The sequence below is a fragment of the Phacochoerus africanus genome, chromosome 7, assembly GCF_016906955.1.
Source record: "Phacochoerus africanus isolate WHEZ1 chromosome 7, ROS_Pafr_v1, whole genome shotgun sequence".
NCBI classification, from domain to species: domain Eukaryota; kingdom Metazoa; phylum Chordata; class Mammalia; order Artiodactyla; family Suidae; genus Phacochoerus; species Phacochoerus africanus.
Genome location: NC_062550.1, coordinates 48,129,990 through 48,150,763, shown reverse-complemented (window position 1 = coordinate 48,150,763; position 20,774 = coordinate 48,129,990). Strand labels below are relative to the sequence as shown.

At 37.7% G+C, this 20,774-nt stretch overlaps 1 protein-coding gene across 1 annotated transcript; it reads right to left on the bottom strand.

Moving 5' to 3' along the window:
• Window positions 1-2,706: 2,706 nt before the first annotated feature.
• Window positions 2,707-19,729, bottom strand: LOC125131770 (chymotrypsinogen B-like). Its single transcript, XM_047788538.1, has 7 exons — window positions 19,526-19,729; window positions 14,679-14,852; window positions 11,802-12,066; window positions 9,800-9,960; window positions 5,258-5,356; window positions 3,747-3,880; window positions 2,707-3,069 (listed from the first exon to the last, which is right to left on the bottom strand). The coding sequence occupies exons 1-7, from the start codon at window positions 19,671-19,673 to the stop codon at window positions 2,905-2,907; spliced, it is 1,146 nt and encodes a 381-aa protein (XP_047644494.1). The 5' UTR covers window positions 19,674-19,729; the 3' UTR covers window positions 2,707-2,904.
• Between the last annotated feature and the right edge of the window lie 1,045 nt (window positions 19,730-20,774).

Below are 20,774 nucleotides of genomic sequence, written 5' to 3'. Positions count from 1 at the left end.
AGCTATAGCTCTGATCTGATCCCTGGACTGGGAACTCCATATGCTGAGGGGTAGCCAAAAAGGAAAAAAAAAAAATTTACCACCAACTGAAGCTGAAAACAGAGCACCAAAAGCCTCTGATGCTCATAGGAAAGTGAAGCAGCTTATTTAAATAGTACAGGGAATGCTAATCCCACATCCTTTGCTGGTAGAGCTGAGAAGTGTCACCTCCAGATCAGAAGGGTCAGAGATTGTGCCAGCACCAAATAAACCACCTACAGACCATACCATGAAGCAAAAAGCTTGAGACAGGCCTAAGACTTTAACCCACTGGAATGTCATCTGATTAAAAAGATCAGACACATTCAATGAGACGGTAAAAATGGCACAAAACAAATGAGCATAAGAATTAGAAAATCCTAAAACTGAAATGTAGATCAGTGAAACAGGATAGAAAGCCTGGAAATAAACCTAAGCACCTATGGTCAACTAATCTATGACAAAGGAGGCAAAACATACAATGCAGAAGACACAGTTTCATCAGTATGTGGTTCTGGGAAAACTGGACAATGGCATATAAAAGAATGAAATTAGAACATTCTCTAACACCATACACAAAAGTAAACTCAAAACAGATTTAAGACCTAAATGTAAGACCAGATACTCTAAAACTCCTAGAGGAAAATATAGGCAGAACATTCTTTGTCATAAATCACAGCAACATCTTGTTTGATCCACCTCCTACAATAATGACAAATAAAAACAAAAGTAAACCTATGGGACCTAATTAAACTTAAAAGCTTTTGCACAGAAAAGGAAACCACAAATAAAATGAAAAGACAACACACAGAATGGGAGAAAATCTTTGCAAATGAGGAAAATCTTTGTAAATGAGGCAACGAGTGATTAATCTCCCAAATATACAAACATCTCATGGAGCTTTATATAAAAAAAATTTAAAAATGGGCAGAAGATCTAAACAGACATTTCTCCAAAGAAGATATAAGGATGGGCAGCAGGCACATGAAAATATGCTCAATATCGCTATCAGAGAAATGCAAGTCAAAACTACAGTGAGGTATTACCTCATAACAGTCAGAATGTCCAACATCAAAAAGTCTACAAACAATAAATTCTGGAGAGGGTGTGGAGAAAAGGGAACCCTTCTATACTGCTGGTGGGAATGTAAATTGGGGCAACCACTATGGAGGACAGTTTGAAGGCTCCTTAAGAAACTAAATATAGAATGACTATGCAATCCAGAAATTCCACTCCTAGGCATGTATACCCAGGAAAACCACAATTCAAAAAGATACATGCACCCCGATATTCACCGCAGCACTATTTACAATAGCCAAAACATGGAAGCAACCATGACAATTCACCTATCTTCCAACGTCCAATAAAATACATAAAATTTAAAAAAATAATTAGAGAATCCTTACTCTACTTCTCATCTTTGAGTTTACTCAGATTCCCTATCAAAGGGTATAATTTAAATCAATTAAAGTAGTTTAGACCAATATTCATCTAAGAGATTTCTAGTAAATACTAGGATATTTATAGAATATTTATAACACTTTCCCCCTACACATAGTACTTGCAAAAGAAGGAGAGACTGAAAGAGAAAAAGAACGGGGCAGGGACAAGTGGATGAGATAAAGGGAGTTAGAGAAAGAAAAAAAAAAACCTATTTGTTTTTTGTTACTTCTTTATGAGTTGCTCTTTGAGTAGGTTACACAGTACTTAACCCAAAAGTTCAACTATCCTACCTTTCCAAATGCTCTAATCTTGGAAACCAAATGATAAATGTTGGTGGAAAATAAGAAAAAAGAAAGCTGCCTCAGGCTCTTTCTCATTCAATATTATATAACTCTATGATGGGCTTTGGCATTAAGTTTCCTGGCTCAGGGGCCTTCCTCAGTTTCTTTCTCCTTAGTGTCTGGCTACAGCTCAGAGATGAGGGTGTTGGTCAGCTGAGGTTCAGATAAATGTTTTGTAAACAATTAAAATATTCTAAAATGTTATCTAAAATTTAAAAATCAAGTGATAAGCCTAATAAATAGTTTCTTAAATGTCTATTGCTCATTGAACTTGTGACATTTACAGGAATCACCCTACCTATCTGCCCAGTAGTTCTATGTGAGTGAAGTTAAGAATTGTCTAAATTGGGAGTTCCCTTGTGGTGCAGTGAACTAAGGATTTGACAATGTCACTACTGCCACTCTGGTCGCTGCTATGGTGAGAGTTCATCCCTGGCCCAGGAAATTCTGCATGCTGCAGGGCAAGGCCAAAAACGGAAAAAAAGAGTTCCCTTCAATGGCACAGCAGAAACAAATCCAATTAGTATCCATGAGAATGCGGGTTTGCTCCCTGGCCTCCCTCAGTGGGTTGGGGAACCCGAGTTGCCATGAGCTGTGGTGTAGGTTGAAGACACAGCTCAGATCCTGCATTGCTGTGACTGAGTGTAGGCCGGCAGCTATAGCTCCAATTCGACCCCTAGCCTGAGAACTTTCTTATGCCATGGGAGTGGCTCTAAGAAAAAGAAAAAGAGGGAAAAAAAAAAGAATTATTGAGACTGAATAACCTTTCCCTTCATTATCTTCTAATGTATACCAAATTATAAATACTAAACGTGTCCATGACGGTATTCAAATATGACATACACATGGTACACTCGATATGAATTTCATGATATTTCAGACCATAAGTCCCTAGTAGGCATGAACCAACATTAACTGTCTGTGACCGATGTTTAATATTGAATGTATATACACACCAAAACCAAGCTCCTCAATGACAAGGGTTGTGGAAAGTGACATTGAGTTTGGTAGAAATGACAAGAGACACACATCTTCAGGTAGGCTATTCTGTGTTTCCTTTCCCACTTAGCAACACAGTTCTGCCATGCTGTTCTTTCAGTGATCACACTTCTCCTCCAGTGACAGATGTGATCCAGTCTCTGTAGGCAGAAATCCTGGTGAAGACCGTTGGTGCAGAGGGATGGCAGTTACTGCTGCCCCAGCTCACAATACCGATGAGCTTGTACTGCCCATCCTGAGAGCACTGCAGTGGTCCTCCGGAATCTCCCTGCAACCAGCAAAAAGACAAGTTCATTCTCCTGGCCGCATGATTCATAGCTGAGGCTAACTCCAACTACAGAGGGTGACAGACAATAAGTGATTCTCTCATCTCTGATGTTTGCTCACAACACCACAGGGACCTAGGGCCACTGAAGTCGTTGGCTGGCATTACAGATCTCTGAATCAGATCAAAATATATACTTTCAAGGTGACACTGAAAGATCCAGTTAGCATACATTCCTTGTATACTGACACTGGACTGTGCCATGCAGAAAGTTTCAAGCATCTAACAAATATAGATGACTAAATGATGGCTTGAGTGACACAAAAACATTTTTATACTTTCAGTGCTACTGGAAGTGGGTAGTTTCAGCTACCTAACTCAGCCATGAGGTCGAACCAGAAGAAATCATCATTGTTTACCGGTCAAAGACAGCTGAAAATCACCAATTTCACATAGCAAAGGAATCTAGCAAAGGAATGAGTAACTCCTTTTGAGAATTGAAGCCATCCAAATTTCAAATTGGCAATCACAGAACATCAACTTAACAATGAACTTACTATTCCTCTCACTTCTTATTTTAAAACTGCAATATATCTGTACTCTTTATGGTCAGCCAACACCCATTCATGAGACATGCTGAGAAGAAAACTCCTGCACACATCAGTGTGGTCCTTAATTACCATACATGATGATGATCCTGCAGCTCCTCCGCACAAATTGGTGTTCTTAACATCCAGTCCCCAGTAGCTTCGACAAGATGCGCTACTGATCAGTGGTACCTCTGCCTGCTGCACAGTTTTAGAAAATTCATCTTCTAGTAGGAAACACATAGGCAAATGCTATTAGGATAAAACAAAAACAGCCCTAGAGACAGACTCCAAGGGTTAAATCCACTCCAGTTCTTTCCTTTTACTGCTGTCATGATGCTGGTAAGTGATTTGTTAAAAACAAAACAAAAACCTAATATCATTACTCCACAGTGGCTTATACAATAGCAACAAGAAAAAGCATTTCATGTGGGTTCTTCTGTCTTTAGCATAGTCCTCAGAAGATATAAATATCACTTTATGAAAAAAAGACAAAGTTTATACCCAAATTAGCTGTTGATAAAGCAAACAATATAATTCATTTTTTTATATAGGAAGCCTATACTTCATTCCATTGGTTTCATGGTGTCCTCATTCTTTTGACTTCGGCTGAACAGACATTCTGCTTAAGGGCTGGCACTGACTGGAGGCTGACAACTAATGTTGTATTCCAACTCTTTAGTTTGTTGGATATTTGTAACATTAACTCAGTTGCAGAATAGGGTGGAGATGAGACCAGAGTCATGGGTTTGATTTTCATATGGCCTAGTTATTTTCAAATAATCTTTCTACCCACTTACCTTTTTTTATCATTGAGGTATAGTTGATTTACAATGTTATGTTTCCAGTGTACAGTAATATATGGACATATTCATATATGAAATACACACACACATATATATTCTTTTTATATTCTTTTCCATTATGGTTTATTACAGAACATTGAATATAGTTCCCTATGCTGTACAGTAGAACCTTGTTTATCCATCCTACATGTAATAGTTTGCATCTGCTAATCCCAAACTCTCAGTCCAACCCACTCCAACCCCCACGCCAACCCCCTGGAAAACCATGAGTCTATTCTCTATGTCTGTGAGTCTGTTTCATAGCTAAGTTCGTTTGTGTCAGATTTTAGCTTCCACACATAAGTGATATCATAGCTACCCATTTACCTTTATACCAGCCAATCATTTCAAAAAAATGCCTCACAGCTCTGAGGCTCACGTATCTTCAAATACGAGCTTTCACAATAGCAACATCTACACTGCTGTGAAAACAATTGTGTGTGTTGAGTGTATGCACTCAAGTGCAATTGGGGAGTAAATACATAGAAGTGATACACGCAAGTATTTATTAGGTAACACTGTCGATATTCTCTAACATAAATGTTGATAAGTATCAATAAACTAGACTCAATGAACTTGTATTAATGAATATGATGGCCTGAAACTCAAGCAGTCAACTTTAGATCCATTATGAAAAAAAAATTTCCCCCTATCATTCCTATTAAAAATACAGAAAAAATTGAAAAGGAGTAAACAAATCAGAATACACCTATACTTGTTAGATGTGGTAATCTTAGAAATTGTATTAAAGATACTTACCATGTGGTTCAGTTTTTCCCCACCCAGCAGTCATACATTTGGAAAGTAAATTTATTTTTTCATCTTTCCCTGGCAAGCAGATTGAAGATACAAACTCTCCTAATTGAAAGGATGAGAAAAAGGCAAATATTAATCCTTGGGATTCATAGGAGCATTGTCTATATTGTTTGTTCCTCAATGATGGCTCTAGAAATATCTACTTTGACCTGACCCTTTCTAGCCCTGCAATTTAATGTCTTCCAGAAGGTTCCCTCTATGAATTACTGAGTGGATCATCCCAGTGAACATGTTACCACTTTGCTCCAGACATTTCCATATCCTCCCAAGACAAGGGAAACATATGCCCTACATTGTGATGTTGGGCCTTTGGCTTCTCATCCATAACCACTTTTTAAAATACATCTGCCTTTCTGTGCAGGTGCCTTTAGGACATCACCTTATTGAATTTGTGATGAGGGTGGAGAAGAACATGATGATCTTCTTCAGCTACATTACAAGGGGAATGGGGAAAATAGAAATTTGTAGCAATTTACACTTTTAAAATATTTCTACAGCTAATAAGTACTTTTATATCTAATTCTATATTCACAAGTATATTATAAAATACATTGATACATTATACATTTAAACATTCACATTTTTTATCACCAAAATTTGTATATACATAAATATTGTGGGTTTGTGAGTCTATGTGTATATAGGCTACACACACACACACACACACACACACTGAATGCAGTGCTCCCGTGTTTGTTTTCCCATTTTCCCAGATTGTTTTGCTTCATTTTCATCCAGACCTATACATACATAAATCCTTCCACATATTTGCTATCATAGATGATACATAACAATATGTTCTTTATTTTTACTGCTATCTCAATAAAATTACAGAAAACTCTTATTTTTTTCAATTATAGTTGATTTACAGTGTTCTGTCAATTTCTACTGTACAGCAAAGTGACCCAGTCATACATGTCATACATATATATATATATGTCTTTTTCTCATATTATCCTCCATCGTGTTCCATCATAAGTGACTAGATATAGTTCCCTGTGCTATACAGCAGGATCTCATTTGCTTATCCACTCCAAATACAATAGTTTGCATCTATTAACCCCAGACTCCAAGTCCATCCCACTCCCTCCCCCTCCCCCTTGGCAACCACAGGTCTGTTCTCCAAGTCCATGAGTTTCTCATCTGTGGAAAGGTTCATTTGTGCTGTTTATTAGATTCCAGATATAGGTGAGATCATATTGTATTTGGCTTTCTCTGACTGACTTCATTTAGTATGAGAGTTTCTAGTTCCATCCATGTTGCTGCAAATGGCTTTCTTTTGTTCTATTTATGGCTGAGTAGTATTCCATTGTGTATACATACCACCTCTTCTTAATCCATTCATCTGTCGATGGACATTTAGGTTGTTTCCATGTCCTGGCTATTGCGAATAGTGCCGCAATGAACATATGTGTGCATGTATATTTTTCAATGAAAGTTTGGTCTGTATATATGCCCAAGAGTGTGATTGCTGGGTCATATGGTAGCTCTTTATTTAGTTTTCTGAGGTACCTCCATTCTGTTTTCCATAGTGGTTGTACCAGCTTACATTCCCACCAATGGTGTAGGAGAGTTCCCTTTTCTCCACACCCTCTCCAACATTTATTCTTTGTTGACTTGTTAATGATGGCCATTTGGACTGTTGTGAGGTGGTACCTCATAGTAGTTTTGATTTGCATTTCTCTAACAATCAGTGATGTTGAGCTTTTTTTCATGTGCTTGTTGGCCATCTGTATTTCTTCTTTGAAGAAATGTCTATTCAGGTCTTTTGCCCATTTTCCATTGGGTTGTTGGCATCTTGCTGTATTGTATAAGTTGTTTGTATATTTTAGAGATAAAGCCCTTGTCAGTTGCATCATTTGAAACTATTTTCTTCCATTCTGTAAGTTGTCTTTTTGGTTTTTTTTTATGGTTTCCTTTGTTAAGTAAGTTTATACCATGAAGAAATGAAATCATTTGCTCCCAACAGGTGTGAGGCTAGGTGGGTTTTCCTCTCACAGTTTCTCCATGCCTTGCTTATGCATTCTGAAGCATTCTTTTATTAAATAATTAAAAACATGGGAATTTCCACTATGGCTCATTGGGTTAGGAACCTTACTAGTGTTTGCAAGGATGCAGGTTCCATCCCTGACCTTGCTCAGTGGGTTAAGGATCCAGCATTGCTACATGCTGTGGCATAGGTCTGCAGCTGCAGCTCTGATTCAGCCCCTAACCTGAGAACTTCCATATGTAGCCAGTCCAACAAGCCATTACCATAAGACCTAGCAATTGCACACTTGAGTGTTTATTCTATAGAAATGAAAACTCATTACTGTTCAATTTTGTTTACACAAAAACCTTTGCATGAGTGTCCATGGGAACTTTTGTCATATCTAAAATCTAGAAACCAGTTAGATGTTCTTCAACAAATGAATGCTTAAACAGTTTACGAGTGGTTGAATTGTTCACACCATGAATACTACTCAGCTATTAAAAGAAGTTCTTAATGAATTCAGTTAAACAGAGAAAGACAAATACTACATATCACTTACATGTTGAATCTAAAAAGTAATACAAACGAATGTTTATGCAAAACAAAGAGATTCACAAATAGAGAAAACAAATCCATGGTTACTAAAGGGGAGAGGGAAGAAGGGAGGGGCAAATTAGGGGTATGAGATGAAGAGATACAAACTATTATGAATGGAAAATAGAAAAGCAAAAAGGATGTATTGTACAACACAGGGAATTACAGCCATTATCTTGCAATAGCTTTTAACTAATTAATTAATTAGTTTGCTTCCTAGGCCCACACCTACAGCATATAGAAGTTCCCTGGCTAGGGGTCCAATTGGAGCTACAGCTGCCAACCTAAGCCGCAGCCACAGCAACTCGGGATCAGGATCGGAGCCACATGTGCAACCTACACCACAGCTCACAGCAATGTCAGATCCCAGACTGGCTGAGGCCAGAGATCAAACCCATATCCTCAAGGATCCTAGCTGGGTTCATTGCTGCTGAGCCATGACGGGAACTCACACAATAGCTTTTAATAGAGTATAATCTGTAAAAATATTTAATCCCTATGCTGTACTCCCGAAACTAGTATTAACTTCAATTTTAAAAATGGAGAAAAACGTGGGTTTTTTGCATTTACATTTTTAAATAAATTAAAGGAATCCACTGTTGTTAACATGCACCACATGAATCAAGCTCTGGGGTGTTATACTGAGAAAAAAGAGTCAATCTCCAAAGTTCACATACTATATATTCCATTTACATAACACTCCTTGAACTAACAAAATTTTAGAAACAGAGAACAGATCTCTGGTTGACTGAAATCTGGGTGGGGTTAGAAGGAAAGAAATGGGTGTGCCTATTAAAGGGCCACAATACAGATACCTGTGTGACAGAAATGTTTTATATCTTGTTCTATATCTGTAGTCCTGCAAGATGTTACCATTGGTGAAAACTAGCTAAGACGTACTTTAATGTCTCTGTATCAGTTCGTACAACTGCATGAAAATCTACAACTATCTTAGTATAAAAAGTTTAACTAAAAATAAATTTTAAAAGCAGGGTAAGGAGAAAAAAAAAACCCACTAGTGTCAGTTCTTCACTCCTGAGATTGTAATTAACTGTTCCCAAATGCATCCTGGTCTCCAGTTTTTGTTTTGTTTTTAAAGCAACTCAAAGGATGATAAGGCACAGTCAGGTTAAAAAACATTGTTCTAAATGCTCTCCCCAACTCAGTTATAAAAGTTTAAAAAGCAAAGGATAGATTGAACCATGACTGGGGGTTTGTAGGTCAGATGTATTGAAAAGACATAGAAAGGGAGGTGAGGCTATAAGCAGAAACACAGGAGAAAGTCTGAGCAAAGCAGGAAAACCATCCCATAACCCTATGGTTCCATGGAAAGGCAAGGGCGTAAAGTGGGGACTAACCACAGGTCTTAGTTAAATTTCCTCCAATACACCGTCCCCCTGAATGGTCACCTGTGCTAAGTGGGTAGGTGGGTTACTGTCATTCTCTTTCTATAAATGATAAAGCTGAGGTACAGAGAAGTTACACAACCTGTCCAAGATCATATGGCTGTTTTGTGACAGAGCCAGGGCTGACAACTCTTAACTTTGGTTTATCTTTGGCTTAAGTCAATATTAAAAAAAAAAAAAAAAAGATTTTACTAAGTTATGCAGGTACAAAAAATTGAACATCTGACGGTTTGAACTAATGTTCTAAGTATTTGGGTTAGAACATAAAAGGGTCAGAAGGATATACAGAACAAAGGTAAAAATACATTTCTTTGAAATCTTCTCTATATCTGCATCAATGAAATACACACAAAAAGTAAAATGTTTATGCAGATACTTCAGTTTTTAGACAAAGCATCTACGAAGAAAAAAAAATCATTTAACTTCAAAAGTACAAACAGCACTTCTAAGCAAGATGGAAGGTAAAGACTACATGGCAAAGGTTCAAAATATGGAAGAGTTATTCATACAGACCTAGTTGAACGGGCTTTTCCAGATGTAACAAAGACAGATCATTGTTGGGAGGAAACTGTGTGAAGCCAGGATGAGTGTACACAGCTTTCACTGGTATCAAATCACTGTTTCCTATGTTCCACAGGTAATGTCTTCCTATTACCAGGTTATCTGTGATAGTACTTGTCATAAGAAAAGAAAGTGGGAGAAAAAGATACTACTTTTAATAAGGCCATCATTTTTCAAAATTACTAAAAATATATTCTTTAATGTTTCTAATCCGCACTAAAACCTTTATTATCTTGAATTCTTAGAAACTTTGGGTGTCTCATTAATCTGATCCTTGAGAAAAAATTTAAAGTATCTACACTCTTGCCTTCATAACAGCAAGTAAAATAATTTCGTATTTTTTAACAATTAAGATTCATGATGTCTCAAGGTAATGTTTTTATATATTTTAATCATAGTATTATATGTTATACAAGGTACTGATATAATGGTCACTGAAACTATTCTGAAAGTTATAGTTACTCTACTTCCAAATAGTGTTTTTCAAAGAAGTATCTAAGGACTACACGCATTAAATCTGGCATGTCCGTTAAAAATGAAGAATTCAGAATTCCAGTTGCAGCTCAGCATGTTAAGAACCCGAACTAGTTTCCATGAGGATGCAGGTTTGATCCCCAGCCTCGCTTAGTGGGTTAAAGATCTGACATTGCTGCAAACCGAAGCATAGGTCACAGAGGCGACTCAGATCTGGTGTCGCCATGGCTGTGGCCTAAACCAACTGCTGCAGCTTCAATTTAGCCCCTAGCCTGGGAATTTCCATATGCTGCAGGTGCCACTGTTAAAAAAAATAAAAAAATAAAAAAAAGAGAGAGAGAGAGAGAACGAGAACCCCAGACATAACTTGTAAAATCAAAATTCAGAATTAAGATTCTAATATTTCACTTACAGCAAACTCAGGTAATGTTAAGCACATGAACATCTGAAATCTGCCTAATAAGGATTCCTTCTTGTGACTTATCAAAACTAAGAGTCAGGGGATGGTAAAGAAATTGAGTTTTTGGTTCATTGACGTTTCCTGCTCACCATGTTATTTGAGCAAATGCTTTTATTACTACACCAATTTTGGAGACACTGAAAATGTCAACATCTACTCATTTAACTATGGGACATTATGCAACAATGTCAACTATCTCACTACTTCTGGGAGATAATATTAAAAATGGCAAAGTTAAGATTCCTTTGAGGGAGGAGTTTTCAGATATCTCCATATCACACTGAGACCAAGAGTCAGATAAAAATAAAGGAAAAATGGTTCTTTTAAAGGACATTCCTTAGGGAGTTCCCACTGTGGCTCAGTGGATTAAGAACCTGACATAGTATTAATGAGGATGTGGGTTTGATCCTCGGCCTAGGTCAGTGGGTTAAGGATCCAGCATTGCCAAAAGCTTTGGTGTAGGTCACAGACTGTGGTGTTGGCCAGCAGCTGCAGCTCCAATTCAACCCCTAGCCTGGGAACTTCCATATGATGCAGGCAGAGCTCTAAAAAGAAAGAAAAAAAAAAGACATCTTTAAAATTCTTTGAAACTTTACACATTTATTCTGAGAGTGAGCATGAGCCCATAGAAGATAGGAAGAAGGAAAGGAATCCATGTTTGAGCAACTCCTGGGCTCCTGGGCTCTAAGTACCATGTTAAGATACTGATGCAAAATATTGAGACATCATTCCCTTCATTTTGTGGATGGGGGGAGGTGTTGTAGTTACTTATTAACTAAATCACACCTAGAAGCAGAAAGTTGATTTTATAATTAAAACCTATTCATAATAAGTGTATTAGTGAAGCACAGAAAGTTGCATCAACCTTATCTGGGCATTCATTTGCAAGTTAGGGACTATAACTCTGGGAGCTGATGCTTAATGTTTCTTGTATTGTGGGGAGATCAGAAGGAGTATAGCCGCTGTGGGTCCTCAAACAGCTTCTCACCACTCCCACCTCCACAGCCTTGGGACACACACCTAAAGTTACAGTGTGCGGCTGTCAGGACCCACTGTTTGCCAATCAGTGCACCGCCACAGTAGTGCTGTCCTTGGTGCTGCAAACTGATCAGCCAGGGCCATGACATTGCAGGGGCGGCATGGCCACCGACCACCCTGGGCTCCCCAAGCTTGGCTGGCAGCACATCTGTATTTCTCTCAGAGCCTTCCATAGGAAATGGGTCAACAACCGGAATTCCACATTTGTCTTGGGTAGGCTGTCCTCTGGTATTTTCTACTGTCATCCCTTAGAAAAGTAACAAGAAAACATTAGACATCAATACTTATGAAAGTCTGTTAAAATCTCAGACTAGAGGTATTTATTTCTTTTTCAGTTCAAAACTAGGCTTCTTAGCAAGAGATGAGAGTGATCTTCTATTGCTTTTTATTTTATTTTATTTTATTTTCCCAAGACTGTGGCATGTGGAAGTTCCTGGGCCAGGGATAAACTCTTGCCACAGTAGTGACAATGCTGGATCCTTAACTGCTAGGCCACTAGGGAACTCTTTCTATTACTGTTAAATGAGCAAACATCAATAATTAACTAAACATAAGTATATACATCTTTAGATAAATCAAAACACAAATCAATTTTAAAAAAATAACATTGTACTTAGGCATGAAATTACTAGAGATTCTTCTTTCTTTGATATTATTTGTGTTATACCAATATAAGATATCTAGACACATCAAAATATTTTATGCTACATGTATTCAAAATGCAATGCATATATATAAAGGTAAAAGTATAAGGAAAATCTCTAGCAATATGTTTACTTCATTCTCAGATTTTAAATTTACCAGGAAATAAAAACAAGATATTCATTTAAGCATCTTCTCAAATATGAAGAAAATCAAGCTTCTCCATAGCCGTGTAATTTGAGAATGATAAGATATGCTCATTTGTTAAATCCTTTTCTTCAGATTCCTTTTCTTTTCTACATTTCTTTTTTACATCAGAAATCTACTTAAACAAAAAGTTCCTAGCATAGTGGATTTGTTTGTTTATTCAACACTTACATCAAAAGTCATTTCTACTTTCTCTTCAGATATGTCTAAAACATGGACTCTCTACCATTTACATACATAAGTCTAAAAATATGAAAACTCTTCAAAACTAAGATTATCCTAGATTTTAGGGAAAAACATACAAAAGGTAATTGTTCTAATATGTTTCTAGTGCATCAAGGTTTATTGCACTACTGCATGCTTTTTATTGCATTTGTAATCCACATTTTCTGTGGTAGCTAAGGCTTTGGGGGTGTTTGTACACATATATCACAGCAATATTTTATTAGCAGTCAACTTACTTTGAAAATACTTTAAAAAAAGAAGTGAGGAATACTAAATATTTTTACTCTGAGAATAAAGTGTCAGTTTAGAGATTTAGTAATGGAAAGACAAAAGCAATAGACACAGGAGAAGAGTCGGTTAGGTGAGTATCCCTTTAACAATTAAAAATCACATCTAGAGGTGTTTCCTTGTGGTGCAGTGGCTTAAGGATCCGGTGTTATCATTGCTGCAGCTCAGGTACAGTAGCCTGGTCTTGACCCCTGGCCTGCGAATTTTCGCATGCAGTCAGAGCAGCCAAAAAATAAAATAAAATGAAAATTTAAAAATCACACCTATAGGGCGATATGTTTCAGAAGAATAGCTCAACTCAAGGACTCTTAGGAAAGCCCCTTCATTGTACTATTCTAAGAAAGATAGAGTGACATCAAAAAGACCTTTGTGTTCACATGGATTGTTTGAATTTTTCTACAATTACACTCCCATCAAGAGACTCTCCTAATAACAGATTCATTAGGTTTTTTTAGTCTTAAGCACAACTGATGAAATTCTAGCTTAAGAGTAGATCAGATACGCATAAAAAAAAATCAGAACATTTGTTTCTATTTTATACAGAAATTTGACTAAAATATTCCTTTTGAGGGCTCTTCACGGGGGTGGGGAGGTGGTTACTTAATAAAAGAGAGATGTTAACAGAGACAAGGAAATGCACTGAACTCTACCTTTGTTTCAACTTGAATGGCCCCACTGAATCTTTTAAATAGCACTGAATTTTATGTTTATCATTATTTCTTAAATGAAAGTAACATACACACACAAAGCCATATACACACCCCAATTAACTTTATTACCTCACATAATCTATCGGAATGATCAAAATTTCACACCTTAAGGAATGGTTTGAAATGAAGTTATCCTGTTTTTAATATTAGAGCAAGGTCTCCAGTGGTCTCCAGGCTCTATTTTTTTTTTTTTTTTGGTCTTTTTGTCTTTTCTAGGGCTGCACTGGTGGCATACGGAGGTTCCCAGGCTAGGAGTCCAATCAGAGCTATAGCCACCGGCCTATGCCAGAACCATAGGAACTCGGAACTGAGCCGCCTCTCGACCTACACCACAGCTCATGGCAATGCTGGATCCTTAACCCATTGATTGAGGCCAGGGATCAAACCCACAACCTCATGGTTCCTATTTGGATTAGTTAACCACTGCGCACTGGCGACAGGAACGCCTCCAGTTTCTATTTTAAGGCATGTGCGGTCCCTGCATTAATAGTTTTTTTTTTTTTTGTCTTTTTGCCATTTCTTGGGCCGCTCCCGCGGCATATGGAGGTTCCCAGGCTAGGGGTCTAATCAGAGCTGTAGCTGCCAGCCTACACCAGAGCCACAGCAACGTGGGATCTGAGCCGCGTCTGCAACCTACACCACAGCTCATGGCAAGGCCGGATCGTTAACCCACTGAGCAAGGGCAGGGATCGAACCCGCAACCTCATGGTTCCTAGTCGGATTCATTAACCACTGCGCCACGACGGGAACTCCATGCATTAATAGATATTTTTAAACAATTACTTACCATTGATAGGCAACTGGGTCCCAAAATCACTTTTCTGTGATTGCTTCTGAATCACATCTTCCAAAATAAGTCTAAAACCTCTTTCTCCCACAGACTCATCAGTCTTAAAATTCACAGTTAGGTAAGCATCACTGGATATCAAGACAAATTCTTTCTTGGAGCCACATAAGTGAGCTGCAAAGAGAGAGAAACTCAATAATTAAAATATGAATTTTCCTGTGTAATTACATACGTAAAAGAGGGAGAAGAGAGGAGGCAATAAATTCCAAACTGTTGGGAGTTCCCGTCGTGGCTCAGTGGTTAACAAATCCGACTAGGAACCATGAGGTTGCGGGTTCGATCCCTGGCCTTGCTCAGTGGGTTAAGGATCTGGCATTGCCATGAGCTGTGGTGTAGGTTGCAGACGCACCTCAGATCTCGCGTTACTGTGCCTGTGGCATAGGCTGGCAGCTACAGCTCTGACTAGACGCCTAGCCTGGGAACCTCCATATGCCGCGAGTGTGGCCCTAAAAGGACAAAAAAACAAAAAATGAAAAAAAACTGTTAATATGACAAAGGAATGATTATCAGTAATGTAAGATCAAGACCTGTGGGGTGAAATTCATGATTTGATGGCAAGAATGAAAGAGTATAGCTTTTTAAAAGATCAGAGTGAAAAGACTGGGCTAGCAATTGATATGGAAATGATATAAAATTGTATGGCAGTCTTTCATCATAAGGATGGGAAAAGAGGCATTTCCATGAAGATAAATGGACAGAGAAATAAAACTAACAGGACAGTGTCATGGACCAAATGTTTGTGTGCCCCCAAACTTCCTATGCAGAAATCCTAATCCTTGATGTGATGGCATTAGGAGGTGAGGCTTTTGGGAGGTGATATTGTCATGAGAGTGGAGACTTATAAATCCTTTTCAAAGAGATACCAGAGGCGCTCTAATCCCCTTTTTGCATCATGTGAGGATATAGCAAGAAGATAACTATGAACAGGAAACAAGCCCTTACTAGACACCAAATCTTGGACTTCTAGACTTTAGAACTGTGAGAAATAAAGGTTTGTTATTTAAGCCACCTAGTCTATGGTATTTTTGCTATAGCAGCCAAAACTGACTGAGACACACAGGCTACCCAAATACAGACTAATGGTCCTTTTCTAATTCAGAAATGCAGGGATTTCCCATTGTGGTTCACCGGTTAAGGACCTGATGTTGTCTTTGTGAGGATTTGGGTTCAATTCCTGGCTTTGTTCAGTGGGTTAAGAACCTGACATTGCCACAAACTGTGGCATAGTTTGCAGATTTGGTTCGGATCCAGCATTGCCTTGACTGTGGTGTAGACCACAGCTGCAGTTCCAATTTGACCCCTAGTTTGAAGTTCCATATGCTGCAGGTGTAATCATAAAAGGAAAAGAAAAAAAACAAACAAGAAACACAAAAGTTGTCATAAAGGTGACCTTGACAGTGATGGGACATTTGCTGTACATTCTCTAATTTAAATTCTCTCAAAAGAGTGACACACTATGGACTGGTCTTAAAGATAATATTATCTCAGAAATATGAGAAAGTAAGATGAGGAGCAGGGGACTAGATCATCTCTATATCATTCTCATCTTCAAAGAATCTGTTTGGCAAATTGGATGTGGTAGGGAGCTTTGGGGATGCATCATGTCAAGTAAAGGCATTCTGGGTAAAGTGACAAACACTCTGGAAGTTTTAAAATACTGGAAATGGGAAAATATTACTCTGTTTTTCAAAAAGGAGATTTGAGGGTTGGTGGGAGTCAGGACTGGTAATGGGTAGGAGACAGAAAAATACAAAAAAGCTAGAGGATTTCCAATGTCCTGTATCAGTGAAATAGTGTAGCTTGGTCCTGACAAGCTCAGGTTCTATAGCTAAACTACTGGTTTGGACTAGTTCTACCTTTTATGAACTATGTGGCCTTGGGCAAGTTATTTAACCTATCTGTGCCTCAATTTTCTCATTTCCTTAAAGGAGATAAAAATCTCACTCACATGGCATTCTATGAAGGTATATTTTGAAGCATTATAAGTGGTTTCTTTTTTTCTTTTTTTTTTTTCTTTTTGGTTGCACCTGTGGCATGTGAAAGCTCCCCAGCCAGGGACTGAACCCATGCCACAGCAGCAATCCAAGCTTCTGTTGTGACAATGTCAGATCCTTAACCTACTGCGCCTGTGCCACAGTGGGAACTCCCAAGTGTTTGTTAAATAAATCTCAGCAAATTATTACAGCAAATTATTAGACAGATGGTTTTTGAACACTTGGAGAAGGAAATCAGTGGTCATGACCAGCCAGCATGGGATCCTTAACATGTCATATTAAATTAACCTAATTTAATTTCTGGAAAGTTAATTAGATGGTGACTAGGAGGAATGAGATAAACTTAATGAATCTTGATTTCAGTGAAGCACTTAATAAAGTGCCTTATGATGTCCCTGTGAACAGATATAAAATGTAAGTGGATAATTAAATGGCTAGGAAGTTTCACAGCTGATTAAATAACTATACAATGTGAACCTGAAGGGAAGATATTAATGGTATGGAAATGGTTCTATCCTTGGTCCCACCAAGAACAGTATTTCTATGAAAGACAGAGAACACATTTATGAAATGTATAGGTCTAAGATGAGTGGCTGAATGAGAAGCAAGGAACTAGGTTAAATTTAGAATTTTAGTCGAGTTCCCATGGTGGCTCAGTGGTAATGAACCCAACTAGTATCCATGAGGATGTGGGTTCGATCCCTGGCCTTGGTCAGTGGGTTGAGGATCTGGCATTGCCGTGAGCTGTGGTGTAGGTCACAGACATGGCCTAGATCCTGCATTGCTGTGGCTGTGGTATAGAACAGCAGCTACAGCTCCAATTTGACCCCTAAACTAGGAACTTCCATATGCTGTAGGTGTGGCCCTAAAAAGACAAAAAAAAAAAAAAGGATCTCAGAGATAATTTAGTTCAATCTTTTATCTCACACCATGTTCCTTCTAAAATAACCCTGGACAGGAGTTCCTGTTGTGACTCAGCCGGTTAAGAACCTGACTAGTATCCATGAGGATTCATTTGGGTTCGATCAATGACCTCATTCAGAGGGTTAAGGGCCTGGCATTGCCTCAAGCTGCAGTGTTGGTTACAGATGCCAGGATCTGGCATTGCTGTGGCTGTGGCATAGGCTGGCAGATGCAGCTTAGATTTGACCCTTTGCTTGGAAACTTCCATATGCCACAGGTGCAGCCCTAAAAATAAAAATAAAATAAAATATCCCTGGGCATATGATAGCTGGCTGTGAAAGTATTACATGGAGCTTATGAGCATTTTCTCTTTTGGAACAGGTCTAATTCCTCATGTTGAATCAAAAGGAGTCAATGTAAAGACAGCCACATAGCATAGTGGCTAAGGATACAAGTGTTTGAATCACGGTACTTGGGCTTGAATCTCACTTTCTCTACTTATTAGTTAAGTCACTGGGGATAAGTTACCAAATAGTTTTGTGACTTGACTTTCTTATATTTAAAATGAGGATATTGTAAACTACCTCCACATGACTGTAAAGTAGATCAAGAGCTATATGTTTTCAGGACTATGCCTGAACAATGGTAAATGCTCAGTAACTATTAGATATGAATAAGCAAAACAAGTTTCATACATGGCCTGACAACTTCAGTGAGAAGTCCATAAATATTTGAAAGGAAGAATTGTGATCCTTCTTTCTTCTTTCCTCTCTAAGGTAAACATGCCCAGGTATCCACACCCTTCAGCATCCTGGTCATTATGTTCCATGGATATGTTCCAGTTTGTTAATGTTCCTTAAAATTGATGTATGACCAAAGATGATATTTAATAATGAATATGGCAAGGACAAAAGTCAGACAGACTGGACATTGATTATGAAGATCTGTAAGACTGAGCTAGTGAATGGCAGCTCAGTGCCAATCCTAAATTTAACCATACAAGGGAAATTATTTATCTTATAATTTTTTACCAGCACTGCTCTGAAATTTTGTAATCATTTGGTATTACTGAAATTTTGATTTCAAACCTCCTACTTTCTAAATCACCACTTCTTATTTATCCTAATCTATTAGTATTTCCCTGCTATCATTGTTTGATCGCTCCATGACCTTTTGGCTATTAAATCCCATTTTATCCATCATCCTCTCAGAAAGTGGGAGTTTTTGTTGTAAATGGAAGCAGAGAAATGAAACAACAGATATCTTGTTCTACTTTGTTTTGAATGATGGCTAACACTAGAATATTTCAAAACTGATGAGAATGATGGAGGACATTGATGATGTCAGAGAAACGGTAACTCAAGGAAATTTATGAGAAGCTAGCAACTCTCCAATTGATATATCAAGCCCAAACTTAAGACACCATGTAGTCAATAAATCTCTAAGGATTATTTAAAATAATTGTCCTTTGCCTTTTTATAATTTACCCTTGGGTCTAAAGAAAGCCACGTTTACAGTGAGGATGAAATCTAAGTAAACCAATTCTTTAAAAGTTACCTTCAAATACAGTTAGAACCCCTTAAAACATATGACCTACTGAGAAAAACAAAATCAGTGTGCTCCCTAATGGTAAAATGAGATAGGAATCATGGGACTAAAATCAAGAAGAGCTGGAATTAAAGGTCCAGATCCAGTGAGTGTGGTCTCATGCTCAGCCCATTGTTCAATAATGACTACTATAGATTCTGAAGAAAGATCTGATAGAAAAATCACTGGCAATAAATGTTATCATTCCTGAGGCAAATGTAGGTCATGGATTCCCCATAAATGATTATATAAAGGCTTAGAGAATGACACTCAATGCAGGACATTTAAGAAAGTTCAATTTACCAAGTAATCTTGATTGCTGATCTGGTCCATCATAAATGTTGAAGTAATCCCATTTACAGCTCCAAGATTCTTCTGTTATAAAGTCGTTAATCACTGCCTTCATTCTATTTCCTGACATGGAATAAAAAGTCCAAGTGCAGTTCAGCATGTTAGGATAATTGGGAGAGGTGATCTCAACAGAACTAACTGGAATCAAATCCAATACTGGACATCCTTGAGGCAAAAAGAAAAAAAAATATTTAATACAATAATCAAAGAGCTGAGTTACTACTTCTGGACTCTGGTTTTAATGCCTACAACTAGGTCATTAAAACATCAACTGTAATGTAGTTTTATTAAGTTCTATCACTGTTTCTTTGCTTTCAAAGCTGCTTACACAGGGTTTAAATGACTTTTGTTTTGAAAAACTGATGCCTTCCCAAAGAAGACACACTCAAGTTCTTTGACCTTAACTCATAAACTGTGAACATTTAAATCACCCTTATCTACATTCCAATGTAGTTCTGTCACATCTTTTTAGCAATAATCTTCTAAATCCCTGAGTAAATTACACACCCATAAAATTCAGCCTATAATTCAAATTACAATCATTTATTTAGTAGGGGAAATGTGGATCCCTCTCATATAGTTGAAACCAGGATATTAAGGTTCACAAGGGCAAAGGGTCTACTATACCAAAAAAATAGGAATTCTTGACATTTGGGGCTTTTACTCCAAAAGCTCTAGGCATTACCCAACCTAAAATTAATGCCATCCAAAAACTGATTTACTTCATCAATAATCTTATAATTTTAGTTTCACTATGCAATGGCCCAGAAGAGAGAGAGACAAAGGGAAACATATACATAATCCAAAATACATAAAACAAATGGAAAGAATACCAATGAATAATGGAATTTAAAAACTTGGGGGATTCCCCTAAACAAAACAGATGTGTTTCTAACCTAATAATCAGATAAGGTCTTACCTTCTCACTCTCTACTCCCTAATCTGCCTCAAGTGTCCACTACTCCTAAGGTTAGATACTATGCAAATCAATATAAATTCATATTTCACTGTAAAGCAAACAGAATAAGGACACAACACTTGAACATTTTTGACAAAAGCTAGAGTATGCTTGTCTAGCTACAAGGATATTCCCTACTCTCTTTTGATAATATCAGGTAAACAAAGCCAAGCTCATGGATTCCTTACCTCCTTTATTCTCTTACCTTTATCAGTAACTTTAATTTTTCCTCTCATGGAATCT